The sequence below is a fragment of the Micromys minutus genome (assembly GCF_963924665.1).
Source record: "Micromys minutus genome assembly, chromosome: 12".
NCBI lineage: Eukaryota > Metazoa > Chordata > Mammalia > Rodentia > Muridae > Micromys > Micromys minutus.
Genome location: NC_137981.1, coordinates 56,183,354 through 56,204,386, shown reverse-complemented (window position 1 = coordinate 56,204,386; position 21,033 = coordinate 56,183,354). Strand labels below are relative to the sequence as shown.

Below are 21,033 nucleotides of genomic sequence, written 5' to 3'. Positions count from 1 at the left end.
AGTCACAGAGACAGCAGCTTTGGTGCCACAGAGGCTGAGACAAGAACAGAGCCCCAGAACCACAGCAGTAGATCGGAAGGAGGCACGGATAACTGAGAGCCAGGGAGGTAAAGGGTGGAATATACCTGTTGTTGGTGATCAGTGTACCTGGAAAGCCCTGTCCCCAGAATCTGGGGGACTGTGAAGGCCAAAGGCTATCCTGCTCTGACACCCCAACTCTATTCAAAGTCATGCTTAGGATTAAACAAATTGAGACTGTGTTCTGGAAAACTCTGAGCTTGTTTTCCATTCTATAAGCTTGGCTCTCATGCTCTTCTGGGTGGAAAATAATAAGGGCTGTAGTAGTTCTCATGGTGTTAGAAGGAACACTGGAGCCAGGTCGTCCTCCTAGATTTCATAAACACTCCCTTAGACAGCCAGGTCTTGACAATTCCCAACAGGTGCTTAAATACTGGCATCGGGGCTGGAGAAATGGCTCAGCAGGTTAAGAACACTGACTGCTCTTCCAAAGGTCCTGAGTTTAATTCCTAGTAACCACGTGGTGACTCACAACCATCTGTAATGGGATATAATGCCTTCTTCTGGTGTGTCTGAAGACAGCTACAGTGTACTCATAACATAAAAAAAATAAATAAATAAACATGTTTTAAATACTGGCATCACAAAAAGAGTTCAGTGCTGGTGCTGGTGCATTCATTTAACCCCAGGACTTGGATCAGGTGGAAACAGGCAGATTTCTGTGAGTTTGAGGCCAGTCTGGTCTACAAAATGAGTTCAAGGTCAGTTAAGGCTGTTACACAGAGGAAACCGTGTCTTAGAAAACAAACACACAAACAGTAAATAAACAAATGGATTCAGGGTCTAGGAAGATTGCTCAGTCGATAAAGTGTCTAGGAAGATGGCTCAGCCAATAAAGTGTTTATCATGTAAACATTACAACCTCAGCACCACATAAAAAAGCCTTGTGATCCCAGAGTTGCTGTAGATATGAGTGGATCCCTAGCTAGCCAACCAGACTAGCCCTCTTGGTAATTCCAGGTCCCAATGAGAGACCTTGTTTTTCAAAACATAAAGCATGCTGCTCCTCAGGGATATGGTCCAAAGCTGGCCTCTGATCTCTACATGCTTATGGGAATGCTCATGCACATCTACACAGAGACTTGATCACACACACACACACACACACACCACATTTGTGCATGCACACAATCAAAAGGAAATAAGTTCAGCTGTTAGAACTCTAGAGACGGAAGGGGGATGATTTGGAGTCCCAGGCTAACCGGAGCTACAGTAGTGAATTTGAGATCAGCCTAGATTTATTTAGAAAATCCTCAATTCGAGGTAAGAAGCAAGAAGGAAGGGAGTAAAGGCAAGCAGGCAGGCAGGTAGGCAGGCAGGGAGGGAGGGAAGCAGGCAGGCTAGTCAGGTAGCAGTAGAGCCACAGGATGGAGAGGAAACTTCCTCAGAGTGTCCCAGGGGATTAAATCCGATAGAAGCTACAATGGTAAGACTTCCTTCTCCCTGCCCTCTGGACATCCAAATCAAGAGCTTCCTGGGAGGACCTGCTCTTTGTACTCCAACCTAGCAGCCAGAACACAACCTTCCTCTGAATGGTTGGTCCACAAACCATTTGTGCTCTCTAGGATGCAAACCAGATGCCCTGTGTAGTAGAATAAGCAGGCGGGGCATGCAAGTATCCATTCTAGAACTTTCCGGAAAAGTTGGAGGAAAAACCCACCGTTACGGCTCTCAAGATCTTATTTTGATTTGTTTCCATGGAGAAGTTGGGCTCATGCTCCGTCGCTCCTGTTTATTTTGTTTATTGATAGGACAACAGCAGCACATGCTCCTGGTGGTGGCCACCTATCCAAATATTCCATGTTCTCTGTGTGTTGCCTACATGTGTGTGGGGGGGTTGCTATTGCTCCTACTATACTATTTTACAGTGTGAGGTCAATAGATGAGGTATGGGGGAGGGGACTTGTGAGGTGGGCAGGGTCTAAATTCTGGGGCCAGAAAGCAGAGGGACTTTGGTTCCTCCTTGAAGCTTGGATCATTGTGAGGTGGTGTGCCAGGACCCAAATAAAAGGTCCAAACCGTCTTTCTTAGAACATTGAGTGCCTGGATCTGACCTTAATGCGAACAGGTAGCATAGCCTGAGTTTTGCTTGGAAGACAGAAACAGAGTCATGCTTGTGAGAACCCTTTGTTAAGGAGACTGCCGATGAGAGAACAGCCAGTCCTCCAGTTGCATTTAGTTCTGAATTCTAGGAAGAGCCACACAAGTGTGTGCCGGATGCTAACTCAGGCTATGCATGAGGAATTTGGGGATGATGGGAGGATCCTGTGTGAGAGGACAGTGCTTGGTGGGTAACTACTTGTTTGTGGGTGGCTACATCAGTGACAGTAACCAGTAGCTGTCACCACCATTTTGTCTGATTTGTTCACAAACACCAATCTAGCAGAGTTGAAAAGAAAACTGCTTTAGAGAAATCCGAGTGCTTGCAGGGGCCAGAGGCATCCAAGCTCCCAGAATCTTTGAGTACTGGAGGATTTGCTGGGGATGAACCACAGAGCCTCTGAGGGGACGGAGTACTCAAAAAGCAGGAGGTTAGCCTAGGAGAGAGAGAGAGAGACCAGAAGCACAGCCCCTCAAGGGAAGACCACAGTGGACTTGGGCAAAGGCTGCTGAGAACGCAAGTGCATGAAAGAGGTCAATAGAGTGACACAGGTGACCAGCTGAGGGGCACAACACCCCTGGATGGGTTTAAGGGAAAGACGGAGTGGTAGACTATCCAGAAAAGGGCATTTGGGACCTTTAGTGAGCCATCCAGCATTTTTTCCCAGAAAAGAAGGATTGTGGGAAGAGCTTGAGCTAGGGCAGTTGTCAGTGGGCTTCCACAAACCCAAGATCACTTCTATAGGTTCTTGTGACTTCGGAGGAAAGGGACACCAGCAATGCATCCAGACACAGCAAGGGCCCTCAAGGTGGAGAGTGACTGGTGTTGCCCTCTTGCCAACTCCAGGCCAAGCAGGGCCTCTCAGATTGCCAATAGCGTTGTTAAAACTGATTTCAGACACCTCAGCTGTCAGTGTAGGAAGCGGCTGGGATTCCGGTCCAGCACCTGATTTTGTGTTTGTCTCTCCCTCCTCCCTAGATGGCAGTGGCGTCTCTTCAGTCCGGCTGCGCCCATAGTAGATATCCGAGGTTTTAACTATGTGGGTTTGTGTCTTTTTGGCAGGTGTCTCCTCTGTGACTTCCCTGATGTCCCTGGCTTGGGTGCTAGCTTCCTATCACAAGCTGCTGCGGGACTCCAGGGACGACAAGAAGAGTATGAGTTACAGAGGGGCCCTCATCCACCTCTTCTGGCGCCTCTTCACCATCTCATCCCGAGTTATCTCTTTCGCCCTCTTTGCTTCCATCTTCCAGCTGTATTTCGGGATCTTCGTGGTGGTGCACTGGTGTGCCATGGCCTTCTGGATCATCCATGGTGGGACAGACTTCTGCATGTCCAAGTGGGAGGAGATCCTCTTCAACATGGTGGTAGGGATCGTGTACATTTTCTGCTGGTTTAACGTCAAGGAAGGGCGGACTCGATACCGAATGTTCGCGTACTATACGATAGTCCTGACCGAGAATGCTGCCTTGACGTTCCTTTGGTATTTTTACAGAAATCCGGAGAGCACTGACTCCTATGCCGTGCCAGCACTGTGTTGTGTCTTCGTTAGCTTTGTGGCTGGGATTACACTCATGCTCTTATACTATGGTGTGTTGCACCCCATGGGGCCGCGGGCTAAGGTCTTTGCCAGCTCCTGTTGTGCCGAGCTGCTCTGGGGTATCCCTTTGCCCCCTGATGTTGAGCCTATGGCACCTCAGACCCCTGGGTACCGGGGGCCCCAGGTCACGCCCACCAGAGCTGTGACGGAACAGCAGGAGGACCTCACGGCTGATACTTGCCTGCCCGTATTCCAAGTTAGACCCATGGGGCCCTCTACCCCTTCAGGGCGTCCTTACCACCCAGAAGGGCCCCTGATTAAGATTGACATGCCAAGAAAGCGGTACCCGGCCTGGGATGCACACTTTGTAGACAGGAGGCTGCGGAGGACTATTAACATCCTACAGTACGTCACCCCCACCGCAGTGGGCATTCGCTACCGAGATGGGCCTCTGCTCTATGAGCTGCTGCAGTATGAGTCTTCACTCTAGAGCACCTTGACCCAGATTGAGACACCTTGACCCAGATTGAGACATCTTGACCCAGATTGAGAAGGGGACCTTAAGTTTGGTTGCGGTCAACGCCGCCTGCAAGAAATATAATCCTCCCTTCCCCCAATACACAGAAACACCACCACCACCACACCAACAACACCAACACTACAAAAAAAAAAAGATCAATAAGTCACATCCCCTTCAGATAAGCTTTCTTTCCAGTCACTGTATGTATACAAAGATATTCTCTATGTTTTATAAGTAAAAACAAAAAGAAAACCTTTCTTTTGTTTTTTACACATAAACAGTATTTAAAAAATCAAATAATCCCACACTACAGTTCCTAAAATGGAGAAGGAAAAGCTAATCTCCTCTCCAAAACAAACAAACAAACAAACAAACAAAATCAAACAAAAAAATCAAACAAAAGTTTTATATTTTACACCAAGTGTAGATCATTTATGGGATTGGTGCTGATTGAGAGAAAAAAACAAAACAAACAAAAACCTTCAACTGCCTTATGCCCTTAGGTGCTGAGTTTCTTTAGGTACTGTCATGTTTCCTCACAGAAAACTCTCTGGTAACTTTTGTACCAGGAGAGGGAAAAAAAATTAAATAATCAAATGAAACAAAATCTAGAAACAAAGCAAATAAACTAAGACAGCAAACAGACCATACCAAAACAATCCTTCCTGTCTGATGATTTGTATCAAAAAACAAGCAAACAAATTGACCAAAAGCAAAGGCATAAAAGCCCCTCTCTCTATTCGATTTCTCCTGCCCCTTCCTCATTTTGCAAAGCCTTCTAGAAGCTAAAGGGCTACTTGGATCTCCACTGGCCAGAAAAGCTCCTTGAAGGTTGACTATGTGCCATTTTAACATTTGCCTAGCAACAATTGCATTGTTTTCCCGTGTAAAAAAAAAAATCAAAAAAATCAAAAAACAAAGCAAACAAACAAACAAAAAAAAAAACACAAACCAAAACACAAAGAGAATGAAACGTCCAAACACCCAATTTGATAAATTCTAAAAGCAGATCAAAGGAGATGTTCATAAACTCCATCAAAGAGAATCGGCAATGATCAAACTCAGCATGGCAGCAAAAGGGACGACATCGATTTAAAGGCACAATACTACAATGATCTCTTCCGTCATTTTAAGGCTGAGAAGGGTGTGTGTGTGTCTGAGTGTGTGTCACGTGTGACAGTGTGTAAGGCCTCTTCTCTTTTCATTTGGTGGGAAGCCTTAAATTGATCTGGAAAGAATTTTTCATTTTTCATCTGTGCTTAAAAAAAAAAAAACATAAAGAGGAACACTAGAATATCTATCTATATATAAAAAAAAAGTCAAACCATATTAACCGACCCATTTCACAGACTGGTGCTTCTGTCAATGAGGTTGGCTGAAACTCACTCAGCCTGGTGCATTTGGAGTGAGTGGACATTGTGTGTGTGTGTGTGTGTGTGTGTGTGTGTGTGTGTGTGTGAACACCTGCTGCAAGGTCTTTCCAGAAATACACAGAACTGAAGTGAGGTAAATGCTGTGCTGTGTAGCTGAGGGAGGGAGCAAGAAGGCTGGATGGGAAGGTGGGGTAGGTGGCATCTGAGTGTGGCCATCTCCCTGGAGAGCAAGTTCCCATTCCAGCAGCAAAAGCTGATCACCTAGGCCCTGTGGCTTTGGTGAGCATCAGAGTTGGTTGTTTATTTTCTCATGGTACTAAGGTGGATTTCTGGAGGTGTCACAAGTATGCTTGACCATTTGTAAAAATTTTAATTTGTTTTTGGAAGGTACTGTTCCTTTAAAGAGTATTTCTGTTTTAGGGTATTATTTCGATAACATTCTATCTCTTGGGCACAAAAAAAAAAAGAAAAAAAAAGAAAAAAAAAAGAGAAAAAAGAAAAGAAAAGAAAAAAAGAAAAATGAAAAAAAGAAAAAGAAAAAAGAAATTTAATCATAAAAAGAAAAGTATCTTCACAAAAGATATATATGTGTAAATATATATATCTATATATACATACACAGTATTTTTAAGTACATACTGTTAGTCTTTGTTGTCTGTGGTTGCGATTGGTTTTTAATTCTGGATTAACTGTTCAGGGTGCGAGACCTCACACTGAGCTATTCTTAAGAGAAGTTCAAAAACTGAGGAAATTTTTTTTTGTTTATGTTTGAGGGATTTAAAATTTTTATTTTAAATAACTATTTGAAAAAAAAAAAAAACAAAATCAAGTCCCTCCTGTCACCCTTTCATGGTTTATCCAAATCTTCACTTTCTTTTCTTAAATCTTTAAAACATGATATTAGTTGTGAAACCCTCCTTTGTTCCACGTGTTACCACAACTTTGCAGGACCTCCCTTAGATGAGGTCTCTGGGGGTCCTACTTGGTCCCTGCTCTGGGAAGCTGGACATAACAGAGCACACTTGGGCTGAGGTGAAGACCAACAAGACAGGGAGAGAGGGACTGCTTGGAATTGAGTGTGTGAGCAGTGAACAAAGGGGCCTCCCTATGTGACCTGTTCACTGTACCTGCTGGGGCTCCACCCCCAAGCTCCACCCACTACTCTGCTCAGGCTGGGCTAGGTGAATCCATTTGTGGGGCGGTGGGACATCTCTTCAGTAGCTTTGGTTCTGTCTGTCTCGGGTCTGGAGCTCTGTGTGCCAGTGCATAACTTCCTTGAAGCTGTTCAGTGTGCTACGTCTCCCCTCTGGACCTCTGCCACTCTGCTTCTAGACTCTTTTCTATTTTATCTCTTGCTCTTTGATCCCATAGGCTTTAGTCAGCCATCTCTGTGTGACTGCTCTGTCTTTGGCAAGCATGGACAAGCACGTGTGTCTTCGTTTATACAAAACTTAGAAATTGTGGGTGTTGGTTGAGAAATCCAAAGTGGGAAAAACAGCTTCTAGCTTATGGAGGCCTGAGCCATGGACTGTGAAGGAGGAAGAGCTGAGGCCATGATGTCTTTCTCACCAGCCCTTTGCTTCAGCTGTGGTGGGTTTGGGCTCTCTTCCTTCTTTGGTAGCATTTCTGTCTTTCTCCCAAGTTCCTCCATCATGTGTTACCTTTCCCAAGGATGCAATTGGAAATCTGTGGGCAGTATCAGGGAAGACCAGAGAGGCAAGGAAAGGGAGGAGGAGTGAACCCAACAGCAGAGGACAGAGCAAGGTCCTGGAGACTTGATCTCTTTCCTCTGGCGACATCACCCTCCTCTTGTAGAGAGCCAGCCCCGACTCCAGACTCCACTGTTCTTAAGCATTACTTCCCCTGAAGTCTTCTCTTCTCCCCCTTCAGAGGCCACTGGTAACTCAGTGTCACTAAAGGACTTTACTCGTTCTCTGTGTCTTCCTCACAGATGATACCCGCATGCCACACAGGACCACCACACTGAGGCACAGGTGTGGTCACCCCTGGCAATCTGCTTTCACTGTACAGGTGTTTGGGGGGCGGGGGCTGATGACCTTTTGTTTCATGAGTTAATAAAACCCATCTAAGTTTTCCCCAGCTGCAACCTACGGTGTTTGCAATGGAAATCTCTGCACCCCTTTCTTTCCCTGGGTCTCTTGATGGCAAATAACCAACTCCTGATATTTAGCTTTGATGGATAAGGCTGTTGGTACCTTGTTCTTTCTTTTCATACTCTCTCCCACCATACATTATGCCTATAGACCCTCATATTTCACTCCCCTAACTTCTCAGAATGATTGGCTCCTGTGTTCTAAGAGATATAGTCCTATTAGTGCAATGAGAATAATTTTGTTGTTATTGTTTCTAAAAACCTCCCTCCTCCATGTACTGGGTGGATCTGCCTTGTGCATCTTCAGGTCTTTCAAGGACATGATAGAGGACGTTAAGAGGCTCTAAATCCATCAAATCTGCTCCTGCGGACTTCATTTTCCCCTAAAATTTCTGAGATCTTGAACAAAATGTCTCCCTGATCAGCCTTGTCCTGTATTTGGAACCAGAGATGTTAGGAGAAATTGACAAAGCCCAGGTAGACTGGGGGCAGGAGACAGTGGGCTTCATCTTTCCTAACTGTCCTAGCCAGGAAGACAAATCTCCCCATAGCCTAGAGGACCCCTGTATTCTATTCTGCAGATACAAAATCACCCAATTCTTTGTGGTCCCCGTGGCTTCGCAACAGCAGTGGCTCTCTAGGGCCCCATCATGGCTAAAAGAAGGCTGTTCCTGTCTGGTTTCAAGAACACCTATCTTGGTTCTATGGCCTTTCATGCTACAGGCTTTAGACCAAATTTTCAGAAAGACATATGAAAGTTGTGGATGGTCATCTTGCATCCATTTGCCCCATAGTTGACAAATTATTAAAATAACCCTACCAGATTTGGCTAGGAACATGGCCTACAATTTAACATGTAAAGGGAAGAGAGGTCAGGATAATTCAATGGATCCAAGCGGCACTTCTAGAGTCGCTTGGGGGACTGCCAGGGAAATCTGAGCACGCCCCAGAGAATCATGGGAAAGACAATATGTGGGAGAAAGAGAGGACTCTGAGGAGTCACAGCCCTCTTGGGTACTGACCAGGCTGCCAGAGAGTATTTCTGGGTATAGTGTTCTCAAACACCTGCTGATTCTGAAGCTCCCCTCTTTTCAAGACACATGGCCTCCTGCAGGAAGTAAGCTAAGCTCAGCCTTTGCTCGGTTCCCTAAGGTCCACTTGGACATGAGATAGAGATTATGGGAGCCTCCTCTAGGTTCAAGTATGTCCTTGCCCTATCTCCTCTCCTCAAACTGAGCCCTGTGCTAGTTTGGGCATCCTTACTTTCTCATCCACAGCCCAGCTCTGAAATGTGGTACCGGTAATGGTTTTGCAACTGTAGGTGATAGCCTTCTCCACTCTTCAGAGCATCCTAAGTCAACATGCGCCCGTCTCAACTTTGAAATGTATAACAATGTGAAACGCAAGTCCATTTTCTTATAGGTTTTCTCTAAGCCTTTCCCTGAGTAAAAGGAAGACGTGGTGACAAAGTTTGCCTCACCCTCCCCATCCTTGACTGTTTGAAAGGTTTAGGTGTCTCACTCCAAACCCTGCATCTGTTGCTCCTGACTACATATCCAAAGATACTAACTTGACTTTCTCCTCGGCCCACATGGATCTTTTGGCTTTACGCAACTCCCAGGCATCATCTGCTTCTTTCTTTCTGCACCTTTCTCTGTGGTGACTGGCAGGACACAGCAGGATGTTCTGGAGCCAAAGGTCATGAGTGCTATTAATGATGGCTCCAGAGAGCAGCAGACAGACTGTCTCTGCAGGAGATTTCCACTTCTTCAGGCCAGCACCTGTGTCAAGGGCTAAGAATAGACCACAGGAGCAGGAGTGGGCAAGGACCTAGAGACATATGCCCTGGGGTGCTCCCACTACATGGAGAAAATGTGTATGTCCAAGTAGGAGACGCTGTCCTGGCTGATCTCCAGAAAGAATCCCTAGCCCCCTCCTCAAACTAAAGTCAGTCAGTGATCTCTGTTCCTGCCTTCAGGGATGATGGCTTCTAGAACATCACCATCAAGTCAAGGGGGAAAAGATATTTATGACTTTCCTCTTGGTAACTGGGAAAGCACCTGTCTCTAAGTAACCTTTGGCCATCTGTCACTGCAGATACAGATGAGCCGTCAGCCATCTGACTCTAGTCCATCCTCAGTGTAGACCCAGGGTCCTCAGGCTTGGAGACTCATTTTAGCTTCATACTTCCTAGGTGCTCTGCCAAAATCCAGAAAAATCAGGAAGGACCACAGAATGATGTAGTGCTCCACTGTGATCATGGATGACTCACTTAACCTCTTGGTGCCTTGGTTTGTCCATCAGTAAAGTGGATGGTGAGCAGATCACCTCTGCTTTCCTGCCTGCTCAGGGAAGCTCCAGTGATTCAGTCAATGCTGCCTGTGTTGAAGAAATCTTGTAGGAATAAGGGTGACCCCCATTCCTTGGGAGTTAGAAGTATGGAAAGAGAGGAGGTTTCAGATACACTTGACACCCAGAAGCCTAGGAGGTGAGCAGAAAGGACATGGAGACAGTGAGAGAGCCTTGGACCTTCACACATGTCACGGCACTGTTAACTTGCAGTACAGTAGCATCCGGCCAGGGACATCTGGTCACCTGGCTCCTGCTGGACATCTGTCAATTCTTAAGTCCCATGATATTAGCTTTTCTTGAATGACCAGAGACAATAGAGAGGAGGGTGCTTCTGGAAACAGCTACTAACAGAGTATCTGACAGACATGAGGGATCAGCAAAGTGACTCTGGGATGGTAGGGAGGTGGCCAGAGCTCTGTGGGAGGGGTCTCTTGCCTTTGCTCAAATCCTTGAGGGTTTTCTTCCCAAATGGACTCATCTCCCCCAGGACCTACGCAGAGTACAGACAGCCCGAATGTGCTTTTTCAACACTGATATTGACAGCTACCAATGCTCATGTGCACCCTGAGTCCTTCACCACTCCACGGTGTGCTCTGCAGACAAAGCCTCCAAGATATGTGGAACCAGGGAGTAGCAATTGTTTTGTTTTTTTCTTTTCTTTTTTTCTTTTTTTTTCTTTCTGTTTTACCAAATTGGGACATTTTTCTCCTCACATTTTGAATTGGAAAAGTTAAGTTCAGCTTCTTTTCCTCTCCCTGACCCCTGCCTCCTTTTAAACTATGGTTTGACTGTTATCATTTCAAATATCAAGATACACTTGGAACAAGAAAACAGACCCACCCTAAGAACCTCCCTGTTCTTAGGACCTAACCCAGAGTGAGAGCAGGTGGGAGCTGGGGAGGACATTAGCACTCAGAGGTGCAGCCATCATACCAATTCTAAACTGGTTCGGAAAACCGTCTTGCAAAAATCACTCTAGAAGTCCAAGTTCTCATGGATCAGTCAACCTGGTCGTGGGCTAGGGCTGTTCTGATATAGATTTTGTCACCAAAAATTACAAAAAGAACGAAAAGTCACTTTGTGAGACTGCCCCTGAGGAGCAGAGTGCTCCCCAGGGCAGGTCTTGGGTCCTGATGCCAAATTCTTCGGCCCTTGACCATGGAGCCCTGGCCTGACTCTCTTTGCACCTGCTCTAACTCTGGCTCCGTGAGGTTAATTCTATTCGATGCAGAGGATCAACTGGCTGCACAGAAAGTCATTAGTGATAGCGCCTTTGAGTTTGTGTCTGCTCCTGTGCAGTGAGGCCAACCCTGCTGGCCTTATCTCTCCCCACAAGGTATTTCAGATGGCAACTGAAAGGAAGGAATACAGGGACCCCAGCTGCGTCTCTGCACTCATTCGTGCTCATTCTGACTCCTGAAAGAATCCTGCAGCATTTGTGGACTCAGAAGACGGACACTCAGAGCCACGGAGAGCCTCAGTGGATGGATGGTAGGCAAGGGATAAGGCTGAGGCAGGATTCCGGAAGTGTGCTGAGGACACTGTGTCCAGCTGGTCAGTGCTTCCAACTCCCTGGGGCAGCAACAGCAGAGTGTATTCTTTTCGAACACGGGAAATTGGATTTCACAGAGTGACTCTCTAAACATTTTCTTTGTTTTAACAAAAGGGTCAGAGAAAGCATTTAAATAAAAGCATGGTGCTTTCTCGTGGACAGACAGATTGTGTCACCGGGGATCGCAAGACTGCCCTTTTGGAAATGTACCCAAGTCGAGTCACTCTAGATCCAGTTTCCCTTTCTGTGCCATGAGACTATTGCTAACCTACCTCACAGGGGTGTTGTGAGGCTAGAACAGTCTAAGGTCTGGTAAAGCACTTCGAGGATAACAGTGTTATGATTACCAAGTTTGCTTTCTGTTTAATGTCTTTCTCAGCACTAACTGAGCACTGACCGAATGTGAGGTGCCATGATACACGCAGGGTAAAGGATCGTAGGCTACGTCCTTATCCTCTTCACTTACATCTATTTTACAATGATAACAGAGAGTAGAATTATGGAGTGGTCTGGGGAGGGGCTATATTATCATCTGACACCCCCTCCCAAAGGCCACTCTCCTTCCGAGTTGAAAAGTGGTCCTTCCCATGCCCTGGCTTCTGTCAGAGAATGTGTTCCTGAGCAGCTCTCTCCTCCCTTTGTGGAGAGATGAAGGCAGGTGGGAACTTGTGCGCCCTGGGACCAGTTCTTACTGTGATCCGGGGGTTGCAGTATTCCCCCCGGCCTCAGTGTGGCAGCAGCTCTTTCCTCTGTTTAGATCCAGAGAGGCCCTGTGGCCGTCCTGGAATAGCTTGGTACTTTTTGGCTTGTTTGTTTCCTTGGAAAGTCTGGTACTCTGTTTGCTGGAAAGTCTTGGCTTCTGAAGACAAGGATCGGATCTTAGCCTGAAAACAAAATGTTTGACTGTCTTGTTTGCTTTTGCATTTTGGTGGTGGGGAAAGATTTTTCAAATCTCGCATAAAACAAAGCCTGCTTAAATTTCTCATTTGCTTTTCCATGTGCATTGAGCTCTTCCCTTCTCAGCATATGGTATGGGCCAAATGTGTATTCTGACAAACAGCACATCTCAAGTTGTTCAGGGAGTACTGTGCCACAGGTTTGCTGGTTTCTGCAGAGAACCACATCTTCCGAGCTGAGCCAGAAGAGGTTCCGGCCACAAATCCAGGCCCCCTAGAAACACTCCCTGGCCTGTTAGCTTTAGAACTCCCAGTATCTGCACGGCTATATCCCCGACTCCCCAGAGCCTCTCCTGCCCCGAGAGTCTCCTCAGAACCCAGTGGGAACATCCTTTTTGTTTTAGAACCAAAGTGAAATCACCTATTATTTTGAAAATTGTCCTCTGATGTATTTTGCTGAGTTTTCCTTTGATAAGGGAGAAGTATCAGAGAGAAAGGGGGGGGGTTATTTGTCTTGGAGGAGGACCACAGAGATCTGGAGGGGCTTTCCATAGGTACCGGGGGTGCTAGAGAGCATGTACAGGCACTCAGCATCCAGAGCCTGTGGCAAGGGTGGCTCCAGTGTTGAGCCTTCTGAACTCCAGCTGCTTCTGTCCTTTCCCGATGTGGAGGAGCACTTCTTACCCCATGTTGCTGATTCCAAAAGCCCTTCTTTCTGTGCTGCCAGTCCTCATGTGTGCCTCGTCCCAGCCATCTCTCTTCCTTTCCCTCACCCTGGTTGTCTTCATAACCCCAGAGTCACATGGCACTTATTACATCCAAGTGTAGTCTGTTCGTCCTCAGGCCCTGGAGACATCGGTAGGACTTCCGTTGCCAACCCCAACTATGAGTGATGCTTCCGTTATCTCTCCACATCCACAGAGTATTTCCTGGAAAAACAAATATTAAAGAAAACCACTTTCCTATAAGTATTATGGAAAAGCTGCTCCCTGGGGTGTGAGGAAAGAAGTTGGAAGTTGGGTCATGAAAGATGAGAGTTCAGTCACAGAGAGACAGCAGGAGCTGCTCCTCCTACTCCTTGAGCTTTGGCTGTTAAGAAAATGATAGGTGTGTTACAGAAAATAATATCTTAGGAAAAGGAAGGAAAGAAGGAAGAAAAGAGATAGGGAGAGGAGTAGGCAGGAAAGGATGGAGCAACTGGGAGGGAGGGAAAAACTGAGCGACAGAGGGAGAAACAGGAAATGATTCCACTGAGCTCTTTCCATCATCCCTTAGTTGTTTCCATGTGTTTTTTTGTTTGTTTGTTTGTTTTTGTTTTTTTTTTGTTGTTGTTCAAAGCAAATACATATCTGACCCTCACCCCCCAAGTTTCATTATTTTCCAGCTCAGTGTCTTCCTGGTAGGAAGCTCTGGTACAGGATTCTTACCTTACTAACTCATTCCATTGTGCATTGGCTTTTCTTGGGTCTTCAGAACTCAACCCCTCCACCAGAAGATCAGAATCCACTTTTGTCAGAATGGTAGCAAGCTGGGGTCATTTTCTTATATGGGTGCAAGCTTTCCTTTCAGAAGCTCTTCTTTCAACCCAGTGACGGTCCGTGTGCTGCTGGCTGGCGCTTTACAGAGCTAAAGAAGTCAAACTCCTGGAGTAGTTTTAGAGACTTGAGTGTACACCATTTTTAATTTTCATGAAGGGCTAACCTCGGGGTGTCGTGCCCCATTGACCTTATGTCTAGTATGGGCACTGATGATTTGAGAAATGGATTATAGTCATTTTCCTGGATTTCAGTGGAGCAAAGTTGTGATTAATCTTGAGGTTCCAGGGGTTTACCCCACAGACCAATGAGTAGGCATCTCCTGTCCATGAAAGGTGAAGACGTAGAACAGCATTTCTAAGCTGCTACTGGTGCCTCGGACCATCCCTTCCTGATTATATGAGTCCAGAGGCACAAACGCTCTATATGTCCACGGGATTCCTTCTTCTCTCCTGTCCTTCCCTATCCCAAGAGAGGAAGTGAACAAACTTTGGCATCCCAAGCTCGGCACATTCCTCCCTCACTCTTGACTCTGCCAACATTAACCACGATCTCCAGGAAGCAGAGCCAGTCAGCTGAACTCTCTAAACACTCGGCTTCATAGCCACCTCTGCTAACTGAACCCTGCACCCGAGGCGGTGTGAAGGAGCCAGTTTCTAGCCCACATTTCAGTGAAACGTGCCGGGCCTAGAAGCAGCTTGGCCTAGGTATCAGGAACAGCTTAGCAGAAATCCTGCCTTTGCTCACATGGGTCGTTCACACATGTTGCTCCTGTGTACCTTGAGAGGGAATGGGCACACCAGGGTTTTGCATTATGGAATGAACATACCCCCTTTGGAAGGAGACTAAAGAAGCCATTGTTTTTCAATGCTAATAAATGCCAAACACAGCCCTAGCCTGCCATGTGGTTAAAGCAAGAAGAGAGTGAAGATATCAAATGGTAATCCAGGCCTAGAGGCTGGAAATGAATTTCAACTTAGGCCAGCATACAGGCTCCCAGTGGGAGATCATTAAATGTGAGCTCTGTGACCTTTGGCCAATTATTAGCCTTCCTATTTATCAATGTTCTTGCTTCCAAAAAGGTTTGTTTCCATTTTAAAATACTCAAGATGCCTGACTCAGAAACCGAACCTCCTGTAGAACAGGGTAGAATCTGGCGACACAGAAGCATGGGCAGGATCTGACCAGTTCCATGGGGGCGGGGCGGGGAAGCACATGAACTTGGAGATGAAGAAAGACTCAGAGGAAGCAGCTTCCCTAGCTGAGCCTGTCAGTCACTGGTTTTCGTCTCAATACCCTCCTGGCCTACAGCCCCTTGGTGCTATGGATTTCACCTTTCACCCAGTGCCATCTGGGAGACTTAGTGATGACTAAGTCGGATCCCTCTTTCTCGCTGCTGCCACCGGTGGCCAGGAGCAGTAGCAACAGCAGGGACGGGGCAGACATGAGCTTTCCAGATACCTATGGCCATAATCAGGAGTACCTGAGGCCCTTAGGTAGAGGAAAGGTGACAGAAAAGCTTGAGGTTAGTTCCCACACAGAAAGAAGTTCTAGAAACCCTAGGGAGGAGAAAGGGGAACAGAGATCATGTCAGATATGGCAGACAGACTTTCTGTCAGTCACGGCTACAGTGGAGGCAAATGAGGTAGGAGTCTCAGGTGAGGAGTGAACAGGTGACTTTTTTTCCTATCCCAGGAGGCTATGGGAGATTTTCCTTGTAAACAGAGAACCTTTCTGCAGAAGCCTCTTGTCTGTCCCTTGCCGCTTGTGCCCCAAGATAGGTTTGGATATACAGCTGGTAACACAGAAAGCAGTAGCAACCTTTTATTTCTCACTTTCAACTTGTCATCACAGGCCAGCATACAATACAGACTCCCAGTGGGAAATCGTTACATTTAAATCGCTAAATCGGAAATGTAAGTGCCACGTGAGGCTCAGCCAAGCATTAGGATTTTCAGACCATGAGGGCTAAACCTGCAGCTTGAAGAAGCAGAAGGAAAATCAAGACCCACATTCACGTCAGTGAGCTACAGGGACGGGCTGCTATGCCACACTCCCACTGTCACCAGCCAGCCGAGAGGTCCCTGTGCAGAGAGCCCATCACAAGTTTGGTCCCAGGTCTCTCTAGCTCATAACCATGGGCTTAGATGGTAGAGACAAAAAGACTTGAAGCCTGTAGGACCCACCAGCATGACCCGTGGACTCTTCTGTTCCAATATAGTTTAGAGCCAGGCAAAGACAGTCGTCAGTGAGGGCTCTGCCCTCTGCCCCTGCATCCACTTTCCCGTCACAATGTAAGTATTATGCCAACCGGGACTGTCACTTCCACCTGGAGTCAGAAACAGAAGGGGTTCTCAGGGCCAGCAAGTCAATTGTGGGAAATTAAAAGGTCACTGTGGCCACTCAGCAAACACTGGGTTTCCAGTGGCCTATGGAGTCCTTGCTGTTCCAGATGGCCAGAGATTTCTATTTTCTTAGTCAGACTCTCTGGATGGAGTAATGTGGAGTCTAACTCAATATGCATGGCCCTTAGTTGTGTGGCCATGTGTGGATAGCTATTTATCTTCAGCAATCTCTATTTGGTGCTATTTGTGGCTAACTGGGTGTGGATGTAATAGGCCCTCCCTTCTTACCCACTCCCTCTCTTTCCATCTGTCTGTCCATTCTTCCTTCCTTCCTTTCTTTCTTCTTTTCTCTCTCTTAATTCATTAAAAATAAGTAACCATGACACGTAGAGTTCCATGCTCCCTTTTAAACAGGGGTTGGCTTCCAGTGTCTGAGGACCTCCCATTTCTAATTTCAGTATCAGAAATGTTTTTATTTTCTATCAATCACTGGAAAGGACAGTGCCAGGCTGTCAGGCTCTCTCTCGGTGAGCTGGGATTGGCAGATGTACATGGGACAAGACCTTTTGACCCAGAGGCTTTAAGATTCTTGCTAAATTTGAACAACCTGTCTTATGCCCCCACCATGGTGAGGTCAGAGCTGTAACAACACAAGATTTAACTTCTTGAAACCCGTGGTGCCTTTTCTCGTGGTGCTTTTCCGTCATGTAACTCCACTCAAGGTGGCCACTTGCAGCAAACAACAGTACCAGGACTTCTCCTGAGTCTTCCGTGCCAGTGTGGTCAGAGACGTGAGTGTATACACATGTCAGTCAGCATGGACAGAGATGTACCACTGTGGTTCTGCCATTATATGTGAGGTTCCGATGCATCTTTGGTGGGGGTTGATTGCTCCTCTACAAAAATAGAATGCTCCACTAGACCTACCGGCTCTCTGGAGAGTAGGAACCTTAAGCATGGCTCTGACAGGAGAGATGAGCTACCTGTCCTCCTGCCCCTGGGATGAGCTCTCTTCTTTTGTGAAAGTTGCTGTCTCCGTGACACAGAACACTCGATAAAGGAGCACAAGGCAGCTTCTTTTAAACTTCCTTTGGTGCTGATATTAAAAAAAAAAAATTCTTTGTTCATTTTGCTTCCTTGCTCATGGCCAGAAGCTGCTTTTCCAAAAAGGGAAAAGAAAAAAAAGAGAGAAAGAAAAGAAAAATCTCAATTTACCAATCAAAGTTGACAAAGGATGGTTTGGGAATAAGAGGTGAGAGGTTAGGCATTCTTGATTTGTGTCCAGACTCAAGATAGTTTTCCTCTGTAACCTTCTTAGGTCTCTCAGTTTCCCCATCTAAAATGGTTCCAATACTATTTTCATACCTCATGGGGAAGGCTATTCATTGGATTGGCTGTTGGGGGCACAGTCAATAAATTAATCTGGAGACAGCAGCTTAAGCTGACTTTGAGATTCTGTGTGTATGTCATTGAGACTTTCACCCTGAGGCTTGGTTTGCTTTCTCTCTGTGCAGCAAACATCATGGTTTTATCTCCTGCCTCCATTGATACCTGTGGATGGTGTGTAACTGATGGAGAATCTCTAGGGTGTTAGGGAGTGCTAACTTCTCCCAAGGGAACATCGCTAATGCTGTTTAAGGTGCTAGAATCAAACCTCATTTTATACACTTTGGTTCTTAGAGAAAAATAAAACATGCAGAATTCTTTCTGTGAGGCCTTATAATAGATTGTTATAGCTGGTTGTTTATCCAAAAATCGAGAGGGAACAGAAATCACAAATAAAGTGCAGACACTCTGCATAAACAGTAACTAAAAGTCCTTTGTTGTTTCCTATATTAATGTAAACTACCATATATGTATACACACACGTGTGTGCATATATGTCTATATATATATATATATATATATATGCTGAAGGCATATAGCAAGAGTGGAAATGTGTACACTATTCTAAATTCTATTTTCAGTTTCCCCTTGGTTTGTGACTTTGGGTACATGTGTGTGGAAGAGTCTGGTGAGGGTTGGGTGACAGGTGCTGAATGTGAAACAGGAAATCCTTCATCTTCTGTTCTGTTCCATACCATACAGAAGGCAGGCTGACTGAGAGGAGAGAGACTTAAAGCAATGTGAATATGCTTTATCATGTTATGCACATGGATATTACATTTGGCTGTCATTCATTCTCTATTTGTATTGATGACTGTCTACGGTGTTCACACATAACATTTACCTCAAGAAAGCTTAAAAAAAAAGGCAGTTTTTTTTTCTCTCTCTCATTTCTTAAAAAGTAGTGACTCTCCCCTAACCAAAATGTGGGGCATTGCCACAGAGAGATCACTAAGAGGATCAAACCATTTCTGGTGCTTTTCTTCACGCCTCGTCTCCAATTCTCTCTTTTAACTGCTACTTTAAGCAAAAGTCTGAGATCTTACTTTGGACAGGAAGTAGTGTGGGGATTTGGGTGTACTGGTGAATCCAAACTTTGCTGGGACAGACAGCAAGGGGTCTTTCAAAGGTTGGGGTTGGCTTGTGTGGTTTTGGTCTTTAGTACTGGTGTGTGTGTGTGTGTGTGTGTGTGTGTGTGTGTGTGTGTGTGTACTGTATATGCGTTTCTGTGTATGATGTGTCTGATGGACAGAGAACAAAATACTGCAAACAGAAATGAACAGAAAATAAAATCAATCTATCAGATGCTATTTCTCAGATGATGTACTCGCTCGCCTTGGTGAGAAGCCACTGTCTCAGAGCTATGCAATCTTCCAGTTTCCCTCCACCCCCTTCACCTCAGATTCCAAGCTGTTTTCCATATCCCTCGTGGATTGTTCTTTCCTTTATCCAAGAACCGCAATGACCAATCTCTGGTTCAAGGTGAGCATGCTACAGTGATTCTTTGCCTGAATTTAAGAGCTAACAACCACAACAAAAGTTTTCTTTACTTTCATTTGAAATGATTTGATGTACTAATCCTGTTTGGTTCTGTAACGTGATCTGATGTGTATTTTGTGTTTCTGTGTTTACAGTTTGTTTTCATCCTCTTTTGGTTTTGGAATGTTTGATTTCCTTCAGAGATTTTTCTACTTTTCATGGTATATGTTTTGGGGATGTGTTGACTTAATGCAAGGAAAAAAATTTGGCTTAAGTGGAACAGTGGGCCTGATTTCTGTGGCTGGGGGTAGTATGCACCTGGAGCTTTTATCATAGCCCTTCCAACCTGATCCTGAATCAGACCAAAGCTGGAAGCTGGTGTGCTCTGGGAAGGATCTGACCTGTTAGATGTTTCTCTTTATTTGTGGTCATCTATATGGAGTAACCTGTCCCCAGAGGGTCAAGTTGAACCTTCCGCCTCAGCTTTTAGCCAGTTTCATCTTTCCCAGATAGAAGTCACTTCATACCCACTGACAAACCTCACTTTTCTGTCCTTTCCAGTACCCTGTCCCTGCCAACACGGACATCAATTTGCCTCCGTTTTCCTTTTGAAGCTAATGTAAGTACAAGGGGACTCTTCAAGGGCCTGAAAGCATAAATGCTCAGGAGGCCAGCCCTTTACCTACACACTGTCGACAGTGTGTGCTGTGTGGTGGAGTGACATTGTGAGTATGCTAGCTTCCAGCTCATTGATGGTGTCCTGTGAGGCTAGTTCCAGTGAACCGGTACAGCTTCGCAAGGTCTTGAGACCATAGTTATGGGGAAGAAGAGAGCCCTGGGGTTCTATAAAGCACAGCCTAGGCAGGGAAAGCCCTGCAGACAGAAGGCAGCTCCTCCCTTATTTAGGCTGAGAATGCACAAATCTGATTTTTGTTCATGGTTTACAAATCTTGCACAAGGTGGCTGAGCCATCCAAGACAGTTTTTAACAGACAAATTCAGACACTGCCTAACTGCTGTAGCACAAGCTTCTCCCTCTCCCTAAATGATGGAAACATAAATGGAATCCCTTGAGATAAAGAAGGAGGTCACTGCTTGCAGGAGAGTAGCATTGTCTTTAGCATGTACCCCCCACCTTCCCCCACAATCTCCCTGTTCTCTTAGCTATCGGGAGATGCTTGAGACACATCCCAGAACTTCTTCCCCTTTCTTTCTTCTAAAATCAGTGCCTCTTTGGATGTTGTTTTCTGGAGACTTTGAGGTCCATTTATATAAGCACCCCCTCCCAAAAATCTTTGCCAGAGTGTTAGCCATCTGTGAGGTTTAGAAAATCCTGGCAGCCTTTAAGACATAGATTCCCCAACACCTGGCTCTCTATGAAGTGGTTAAGGAGTTGGGGTTCTGTCTATGGTTGCTGAGGTCCTAACCTCTGACCCCTTGCTCTCTCGACCTGTGCTATTCATGTTCAGACCCAGATGTTGCCACTCAGATCCAATGTTTATAGGTCTTCCAAGAGACACAGATGTCAGGCAAAATTAAGAGAAGCCACAGGGAAACATATGGGGGCTGAGGTCTGTAATGGTAGTGATTCTCAGGGACTGTGTCTGTGGGTACCAACTGTTCGTGATTCTATCTGTGCTGAGGAAGCACCTGTCAGGGTGGGCATGCCCTGCTGTAGCTTGTGGGCTGGCCTATGGTAGAAATGTCTACTATTAGTTGCCACTTGAGTCTGTGTAGCATTCATGTATATTCCAAGAATAGCCAGGC

General features: G+C 45.8%; 1 protein-coding gene across 1 annotated transcript in view; it reads left to right on the top strand.

The window, feature by feature from the left end:
• The window catches only part of XKR6 (XK related 6), a gene marked incomplete at both ends in the record, with an annotated part of 192,312 nt that extends 188,106 nt beyond the window's left edge, over positions 1 to 4,206 (top strand). The window contains one exon of the mRNA XM_080925867.1: positions 3,242 to 4,206. Within this exon, the coding sequence (XP_080781993.1) occupies positions 3,242 to 4,206 (965 nt within the window). The remainder of the gene's footprint in view (positions 1 to 3,241) is intronic.
• Between the last annotated feature and the right edge of the window lie 16,827 nt (positions 4,207 to 21,033).